The following is a 10,062-nucleotide window of genomic DNA, read 5'->3' on the forward strand; positions in this document are numbered from 1 at the left end:
TGAAATATTCAAACATTTTGGAAATGTATATATAGACTTATTACAAAAGAGCTGTTTTTAATTTGCGAGCAATGTTTTGTTTTGCACCTCGCCACCCATGTGGCCTTAAATCGATCAATCACCAAATAATTGATCATCTCGAGATCCAATCAGGGGGCTCGCATCACTGTGCCGTGCTTCCATTGGACACCCTGGCGGACTCCGTGAGCCGCAGCGACTCGGAACGGCCCATTCGGCGTGGCGAGGGGGAATGGGTGACGGAGGGCACATCGGAGAACTGTAAACACCTGTAGCACTCTGACAGCAACATGGAGCTGACATGATAGAGAGACTCTAATCTAGTGAGGTTTTCAGCTTCAGTTTTAAAGACCAATTATACAGCACCATCCAAATGCTTTAGTTAACAGATTGTGTTATAAAAAATATTTTTTTTTTACCAAAATACAAAAATGTTGTCAATGGCCTACAGTTTTGGGCACATAACTTCATCAAACCTAACGATATATATATCTAATCAGCAATTCAACAATTTCTCCCAAATCAAATAGGCTACTGTAAGACAATGTAAAGTCTAATGTCAAAGTTGTATATGAAATCATGAATCTCTGTTTTGCAGAAGCAATTTATGGGACTCCCTAAAAACATGCCACTTCGATACAAGTGACTTTTCATAGCAGGTTAGGAGAGCATTTTCGTTAACCCTTACACTAACCATTTTCCTAACCTTTACCTAAGTCTCCTAAACTGCTATGTTAATCTTCCTAACCTACGCATAAATTCTCCTAACCTGCTACGAAAAGTCGTAGCTGTATCGAAATGACATGTTTTTCGGGAGTCAGTTATAGTCCAAATAGATCAAGACATAGATCCACAATAACAGAGATGAGTAGACTGGGCTGACATTAATATGACTGATAAGAGCAGAGACGTGTTCAAGGTGCAAACTGCTGAAATAGTCAAGAAGGAAAGGCTGGGGTGTTGCTACCAAGAGCACCGTAGAAGGACATTACCATGGGATTTAAGATTAACTCCGTTCAAAAACATGGATTTGTCACGGATATAAATATAAATTATAGCATACTGAAAGCATTTCCTACTGGGCACAGACGTCATTCAACGTCTATTCCACGTTGTGCAACATAATTTTATTGAAATGAGGTGGAAACAACATTGATCCAACCAGGTGTTCCCATTGGGTTCTCTCTACTAGTAGCCTACTAGTTTACAGATTATTCAAATCTGGAATGGCATCAAAGTCCTGAGACGATAATCTTAATCTTGGGATTAATTGGGAAAATCCACATTTGAATAGAAGAAGAAAAAACACAGTCAAACAAACACGACAGTAAAGTCGACTACACTACGAGAGTCAGTGAAGTCCACGCCGAGACTAAAGCTATGCAGGTTTTGGCAAAGCAACACCACCAGGATATTTCCCTATAGCCTAGAACAAAACAGAAGGGCTCGGAATACACACTGACTGCTCAACTCGAGCTTTCGAAGGTCCTCCCACGACACCCCCTCCTCTCCGCGCGACTTGATGTAGCCCATTCGCATTGTGTATAACGCGACCTGTTTGGCCACCACTACTTCCGGTTTCGGCAGTCTGGTCCATATCCACTCCTCAGTCGCGTTTTCCCAACTTTCGCACCATTGTACACAAACAACGAGGAGTTGGCGGTGAGCACAGCATCGATCGAGGGCTGCTCCTTTAAGAAAGACTAAGCCTGAATTATCACCCCACCTCTCCTGATCTTCTTTACAGGGCTTTTGCGTTTTAAAAAATCAACCCAGGAGCCGGAGTGATCAAAAGAAAAACGAGTGAGCTGATTTTTTGTGTGCATTTGATATTCACATTAGGTGTGCTAACCCGTGGAAGCGCCGCGCGGATCATCATTCATTCCGGGCTACTTTGACAAGCCTCGGCGTTTGATTGACAGGCGGGGTGCAAAAAGCCATGAGACTTCGCTAGTTTGTTTTTGAGGGGTATTTTCATACAGTTTTTTGTAAAATAAGACTGGGTTTCTCTCCCTATGCCACTGCCTGGGGATAGCTCAGCCCTATTCACGGTTGCTTTGGACTGAACTTGAGCTGAAGAGGGCTGGCTTGAATTCATCGTTGCCTTTCTCTTGCAAGAAATACGGATTCTTGAAAGATCTCGCATTTGGAATTTGCGTTTTTATTTGTTCTTCACCCTGCCTCTTAGGGGATATATCCGAAGCGAAAGGAGAGAAGAAGAGAGGGACTAGAGGAGGGATATGGCGCAGCGGGTACGTAGCAAGACTATCCCGAAAAGTTTCACTGTAACTTACTGTGTGAAAACGCAAAGCCGTGAACACGGTAACGTGGCCAATGACAGACGCTCGCGGCGAAACTTTACTTTCTTCTTCAAGACCCCGCTGGACGGATACCATGTTCTGCAGTTTTGCATTTGGCACAATATTACGCCACGACACATATATGCTGCTTCGCGAACGCCCCGACTAGGGACATTAGAAGTGTCACTATCTGCGTGTTCCAGATAGTCTTGACAGGCCAGTTACTGGAAGAGAACAAGGAGCAATGGGACAAAACAACAGAACCTTTATACTTCCAAAGTCGAATTTAAATGACTTAGTCATTTTTTGTAATTAATAATATCATGTAAATGCTTTGAGGTTTGAATCTCTGAGTGTTTTTGAGATTATAATTCAGTATCATCTAGAGTTGCATCCTCAATTGTAGTTTATTACAAACTAGGCCTAATGACGTTTAATGAGTAATTTGGGTAAAAAACATTTTTGCATATGCTAATAAAGCACATTGTCATGATGTGATGACATATGATTTGATACGTAACCTAAAACCCCCGGAACACTCGACTAGATGGCAGAATTTTTTAAATGAAAAGTAACAATTGTAAAATAGAGATCACACTTATCACTCAAAGACCTTTTGCTTGTTGAGAACGCACGCGGTCCTTTCTGCACCTCTCCACGTGTCAGGCTCTAAATGGTAGTCTTTATAATACCGTGCCACGTTCAGAGTCCACAATACATCATTAAAATCACTCATTAATTCGTTAAAGAAACAGGCCCAACATAAATGTTGTTTTAACTTTTAGTCAACGTGTTGTATGTCTATGTGGAAAGGCATATTCAGGCACACGTAGTATGGCGTATGGGGATGGGAAATATGTAGACAACTTATAACTACAAATTACCTTGGTTTAAATGTTCATAAAAATATATTTCTATACTAGACATCTTCATCATCATCATTATGACAAACAGACACATCAATTTAACTGCGTTTGTTAAATATATTAATGATGGTGTATTAGGCGTGTAATAACAGAGTAACCAATGTTACACAATTCTAATGATGCTCTAAAAATTAGCAAACCCACCCCCCCCCCCCAACCTCCCCCCCCCCCCCCCCCCCCCCCACCAAAAACACTGCAATTAAAGAGACTGGATGTCGTGAAAGCCTACTATCAAATCATTCAAAATACACAAAGACGAAACATGCATGCTTGTCATCCGTTTTARCCCGCTCATATATATATATTTCAGTTTTTGCTATTTAGTAGCCTAGCTTTGAAATTAAAGATCAGATTTGAATAATGTTTTAACGAGATTATCCCTATTTTGTTACTATTTCTTATATGGTGGTGTAAATATTTAAAATACACCTAGCTACAGTTGAACTTTATAAACAAGGTCACTAAGGCCAACCTCGATAGACTTAACTTTTTATTTATTCATTCATTGTTAGATTACTATTTACCCATTATTTTATTGTCTGCAAAGTGCGTAAAACGATCACAGTCCTATAACTGGCCATTCAGTAGGAAACTGTGTTGTTATTGTGTATACAGTACGAAGACTTGCCCCACTACGGGATGGACGGGGTGGGTATTCCCACCACCATGTACGGCGACCCGCACGGTGCCCGCTCCATGCAGGCCGTCCACCTCAACCACGGTCCCCAGCTACACTCACACCAGTACCCGCACACAGCCCACAGCAACGCCATGCCGCCCAGCATGGGCTCGTCCGTCAACGACGCCCTGAAGAGAGATAAAGACCAGATATATGGGTAGGTGACTGTAGTTTACGGAGGTTCTATATGAGCAACTTTGTGTGGGATTTCATATGTTTTGGTTGATTTTCTTGTTGGGGTTGAACGTGTGTAGACTATTCGGCCGTGAAGAGCGGTTGGGAAAAGTAAAATAGACGTGGGATTGTTACCTGGGAATTATTGTTGTTTTGGAACTTTTTTTGTGCGAATAATTTATTGTCGAAAGTTGTGTTGACTTCTATAACTTGGCACAAAGTTGTATGCTTTATGTACTCAAAATATAYACTATGATATTTGCTTACACAGAATATTATGCACCCGTGACCCTTAGWKSKWWWMSMWCTATGTGCAGCAGCACATTTTAGGCTAWATGTTTTGGAAATTAAAATTCGAATTAGTTTATTGTAGTTTTACAAGGACCTGTAATTGATTACTACACATTAATATAACTAAATGGTGTGCAATGGTCATGTTATATGGCCAATTTCGAGGAGTTTTATGTAATAAAACAGACACCCAAAATTATGCACACCCTACATTAATTTAGATGAGTTAATTAAAATTCCAAAGCATGATGTATGTACGGTGACTGAACATGTCACAAATAATTTAACTATTTACTCAGTTCAATGGTAGGCTTACTTGAGAGCGCCATATTTTCTTAAATTCTAGACATTGGCCCTAACKTATTCAGAACGGTCATATCCGCGATTTACAAATGAGACTAAAATGGAACAAATTGCACATGTTAAACTTTTGATATTTTCAAAGACAAAGGCAGATCTAGCCTATAGGCCTAGGAGAAAATACAGTGCTGCACAAAAAAAATAATTTTTTATTCAAATCATTTGACACAATTATCTGTCAGTAAAAACTACATCGTTTGAATGTTTTTCTGCACCAATAGGCTATAAACGCCATACATAAAACAGCATACACATATTACCAATTCCCAGATGCTATGCCTAGATGTTGAGACTAGCTTATAGAACCAGTGTTTTGACCCCGGCCTTGTTCTCTGCGGTGACATTTGCTGTTGTGTTTGATTCCACGCAGGCACCCCCTGTTCCCCCTGCTTGCACTGATTTTTGAGAAATGTGAATTGGCGACTTGCACGCCCAGAGAGCCTGGAGTCGCGGGAGGAGACGTTTGTTCATCGGAATCTTTCAATGAAGACATAGCTGTGTTTGCAAAACAGGTCGGTGAAGAAAAAGCCGTTACGCGTTATTAACACAGGCTACATTATGCATACGATTATAMATGTGTGTGGCTGAACARAAGCCCYTGTTTTTAAGTTTGGTATTTTGTTAGTGTAATTAAATGTTATTGTAAAGTTTAACATTGGAAATGTTTTGAAGCGTGTATTGTTTAGAAGTAGACTATAGTATTTGTTATGCCATTAATTGTAGTTCATGTTTAACACATTGTTCAATATTGGGGAAATTGATTTTAATATTAAATACATTATTATTTTCTCACGGATGTTGCCCACAAGCGTTGAAGTGTTCATGATTTTGTGGTTTTAGATTCGGGCAAGAAAGCCGTTATTTTCATCGAATCCAGAACTGGATAACCTGGTAAGACAAACATTGATTTGATTATACTCGAAGTGGGCTAAGGACTTGAGTAAACGTGGATGTATCCAACATATCAGGGCTTGCCTTCATATTATGTCACGGTTTCTGAGCGCCAGCGCTGTTAGTTCAAAAAGTTTATCCAACGACTGGAGGTTGTTGTTCTAACCGGATTGTTTGATTTCATGATATCCCTCCCTCGGTTGTCACGGCAGATAACCATCTTTTGAGGGCCGCATTAGAAGCTGTCAAATAGATTTGGACTACATTTCCCTCGATGGAAAGTTATTATGTTAATAGTTTTCACTTGTGATGTAGGCTATCTAATGCTTATGTCTGGGATAGCTTCTATTATGACTGATTGATTAGCCAATGTTGTAATGCCGTACCTTATAATGTTGAATATCAGCGCAACATAAAATCAAATTCAAAATCCAATTTAACATGAATAATTTTCTCCATTGTAGTTTTCTTATTCCTATCCAGAAACATATGCCTATTTCATATTAGGACATTTTACAAGCTAATCTTTTTCTTTAATTGTTATTTAAATTTTTCAGATGATTCAAGCCATTCAAGTTTTACGGTTTCATCTTCTGGAGTTGGAAAAGGTAATATCCCAGTTCCGTGTCGCTGCCTGGCCTTGTCACACTTCATAGCTATGGGCGACATTTGCATAAATGTATTTTTCTAGTCGGCTATAATTAGTGTCGAAATCAATCATGGGGCCTATTTCTCTTCCGCGTTGTAGCCTAATCACAACGCAAGCTGCTACAACTGCATGGAGCWGATATCTCTGCGCCCAAATCTCTCTGAGAGCTTATAGTTTATTTTGGTGTAAATTACATACAATGTGAATTAATTATATAACTTAAAGTAYGTTATACGCGCTTTAGGTATTGGAGAATGCTAAAGGCCGAGAAAAGTAGCCCGCTGTAGCATAGATTGGCGTGACATTAGTGAGGTAATTTTTTATATGGTATATTGATATATGTTTTACCAATGGTAGCCCACTGTCCACACATTTGATCWGTTGAMATGATTGTTAATTAACTTTCAGTAGGCCGAGTGTTGGGCTATTTTAATAAAATTCAAAACATTATATAACAGAAGGGTCGTTGCAGGCTGTAGSAGCATTGTGTAGCGATGTGTAGCGATGCATTTAGCCCATACAGCATGCACCATCCTCGGCATGACCAGGCGACATGCACCGGGTTGGGTCGGTAGTGATAATGGAATAACTGGAGGAAATTAAGCAGTTTACCTTAAATGTCAATCAGTCGGGTCACCCCGCCACCTCCCTAATGGACACAACCTGGGGCACGGATACATTTAACACGGGTGTTGACTAGGTTGTAGCCCGCCAGTCTTCTTGTCATTGTCAATTTTCGTTGAAGTCTCAATTTTGCTCTGTAATAAAAGTTACTTCATATTTCTGGATTCGGCTGGTCACGTGGGAGCGCACTGCAACACCACCTGTACGCCTCAACCCATTTGGACCAGGTTCTCCAAGTGGCTTGTAGCTTTGTAGTTGCATGCACGTGTCAGATATATTTCATGTGTCAGATATACAGTACCTCATGTCCTTTTTTTGTTTGTTGTCTTTACCTATTCTCTGTTRTGTTTTTCTGTAGGTACACGAACTATGTGACAATTTCTGTCACAGGTACATCAGCTGTCTGAAAGGAAAGATGCCCATCGACTTGGTGATCGACGACAGAGAGGGCGGATCAAAATCGGACAATGAGGAAATAACAAGATCATCCGGGCCTCTTGATCAGGTAATGTCACATCTCTCTCTCTCCTCTCTCTCTCTCTCCTTCTCTCTCTCTCTCCTTCTCGTGTTTCTCTCTTCTCTCCTCTCTCTCGTCTCTCTCTTCTCTGTCTCTGTCTCTCTCTCTCTCTCCTCTCCTCCTCTCTCTCTCTCTTCCTCTCTCCCTTCTGCCGGAATATTCAGTGTGGTGTTTCTGGGTCACTGTCTCCGCGAGGCGCTGTTATTTGCCATATTGATTAAGACCGTTTTTAGATTCCATCGGAATGAACATTCTCTTGTATAATATATCCATCATTGGCCCATTAAGGTTTGATCCGGGAACCGACCGGGGGAGATTAGCCGAGAAAGCATCGCTACAACTTGACCTGCTTCTTGTCCATTTTAATTTAGCCATCTTTCCCTTTTCTTATTTTCCTCCTCTCTACCACCTCTGTCTTTCTAATTTTTAATCAAATCGAAACGTCATCAGTACATTTATATTACCACGCAGCTACTGTGGAGAGGCCAAACACGTTGTTTGATATCTCACCAGGGATTTGAGACTGTGGGATTTAGTTGCCTGGATTTCCCGTTGTAGTTACGGTTATTAGGTGTCTTGTCAGTATTTTTCCTCAGACATGAGCGCACATTGCTTCGGCTTATAGCCCTATTCGTGACCACTTTGTGCTTTAAAGCGCGTAAGACCGAGAGAGATTCGCATGGCACTTGCTGAAATTACGGTTTGAGTTTGAAAGCTACAAGGCAGAGGCTAGATAGGAAGCATAGGCGATTAGGGCAGGCAGTAGGCTAGATTAGGGCAAGGCAGTAGGCTAGATTGGGAAGGCAGTAGGCTGATTAGGGCAAGGCAGTAGGCTAGATTAGGCAAGCAGTTGCTAGATTGGGGAATGTTTCCTTTGTGAGTCGCGGGCAGCAAGTAGCGATATCGCACACACCTTCATTATGTGCTCCACTGGCTGCCGCTCTCGAGGGACATTGTAGTGCGCGCGCAGGCATGACCTAATGTCCGTATTGCCGTTAAATAATGATAACAGTAATAATGATTAGAATTATGGCAAATCTATAGCCCTATCTTTTATGCGGTGGATTTTAGGCCATTAATTAAGCAACGCTTCATTTTGTAGCCTGAATAGAGACACAGCTTTTCTTATTTCGGACAAAATAGCCTATATCTCTGTCTTAGGGGTTTTAGAGAAGAATGAATGAAGGCCTCTAGAGAGATAGGTATGGATACCGATGAAGGGGGGAAAAAAACAAGTGGCAATAAAGAGATTAGCGGGCTAGGCAGATATAAAAAGTTAATGAAGCGATTAGGCTAAATAATTTAAATCCGTGGACTCCATATGGTTGAGTGGCCGGCTAGAGCTGGCGGTCTGTTGTAGTGCTCCGGAAGAGGTGGTAGCGAGCAGCCTCCATAGTTCTGTGGTGAAGGGCGTAGTTAGCAGGCAGTATAGCCTAGGCATCGTCATTCATGAGGAGCTGGGACCAAAATGGGAGCGACCCCCTGCCTGCCTCAAGCTTCCTCTCTCTCGCGTCTCTCTCTTTCTCCGTCCACCAGCCCCATATTAATGATTACTGCTAATGAGGCAGATCGCCCGCCAGATAACACTTCATTTAATTCAAAAGCAGAATTAAATAACATGATGCCAATTGTTCACTTAAGTGTTTCTTTGAACGCGTATTCTTTGGGACGTTGTCAAAGACGTTGCGCCTAGATAGTCTGAGATATGAGTGAAACTGTGGAAGATAAAGCGGTATAGAGATATAGGCTTCGTGAACACCCTAGGGTTTGTAGTATATGAAGCACAGCGCGTTGTGCTCGCGGGCAGTTGATATTGGTTCTTTAATTGACTTTAAGATGAAGACATGCCCTATTTTAATCGCTAATGATGGCTTACTTATAGCCTAAATATTGAGGCTAATATCATATAGGCATATAGGTTGACAGTGTCTCCGCTGTGAAGCGCATTAATAGGCCTCTATGTAAAACTGTTTGACAGATCTGGAATATGTCCGTATTCATTAAATTCCTGTTCATGTGATATTTCAGAGCAAGAGTTATGATACAATACAAAGTAGTGCAGCAATCCACTACAGCCTAGCATTTGAGGCATATCTGCTTAATGATCCATACACTCACAAATTAACTTATCCAGAGAACGCTGAGGGGTCTTTGGCTCAAAGATAAGACCATTTTCAATTAAATGAAACTGCACTTGTTTTATCGCGATACTTTCCAGCTGAGCTGAATATAGGCTATGTATTTTAGTATTTTGTATTCTTGTAGACGTTTTATGCTTTTGCGTTTGTTAGGCGGCTGTGACATCCTTAACGGATTAGCGCGGTTGTGAGAATTATCTCTGTCCATATGTATTGTTAATATATGCCCTGGGCATAACGGTTGAATTGGACTGGAAAAAATATAGAGAATTTGTTAACAAGAAGGAAACGGAAGCTCATTATGCACAAACCAATTTATTTCCAGCGAGGGGACTGTAGCAGAAAAGGGCAAAAAAATAGTACTTTGAATTTATTAAACTCCAGGGGTTGCGCCGAAGTTACTAGCAGCTTGTGCACCCAAGCATTGAACCAATAATGTTCCGTTCCGACTCCTCCATCTTTTTTCCCTCCCCTGTTATTTTGTGCTTGTCTCCT

General features: G+C 41.1%; 1 protein-coding gene across 1 annotated transcript; it reads left to right on the plus strand.

The window, feature by feature from the left end:
- The first annotated feature begins 1,609 nt into the window (after positions 1-1,609).
- Positions 1,610-9,747, plus strand: LOC112075762 (homeobox protein Meis1). The gene is made up of 7 exons (XM_024142703.2): positions 1,610-2,270; positions 3,860-4,080; positions 5,119-5,260; positions 5,589-5,639; positions 6,197-6,247; positions 7,271-7,417; positions 9,721-9,747. Exons 1-7 carry the CDS (start codon positions 2,259-2,261, stop codon positions 9,745-9,747), a joined length of 651 nt encoding a protein of 216 aa, XP_023998471.2. The 5' UTR covers positions 1,610-2,258.
- The last annotated feature ends 315 nt before the right edge of the window (positions 9,748-10,062 follow it).

The sequence above is a fragment of the Salvelinus sp. IW2-2015 genome, unplaced genomic scaffold, assembly GCF_002910315.2.
Source record: "Salvelinus sp. IW2-2015 unplaced genomic scaffold, ASM291031v2 Un_scaffold3378, whole genome shotgun sequence".
NCBI lineage: Eukaryota > Metazoa > Chordata > Actinopteri > Salmoniformes > Salmonidae > Salvelinus > Salvelinus sp. IW2-2015.

Bases quoted from the DNA above. Each gene is read 5' to 3' on its own strand.
- LOC112075762 (XM_024142703.2), top strand. The intron at 4,081-5,118 runs GTAGGTGACTGT...GATTCCACGCAG, and splicing joins GATAAAGACCAGATATATGG to GCACCCCCTGTTCCCCCTGC. The intron at 7,418-9,720 runs GTAATGTCACAT...TGCGTTTGTTAG, and splicing joins CATCCGGGCCTCTTGATCAG to GCGGCTGTGACATCCTTAAC.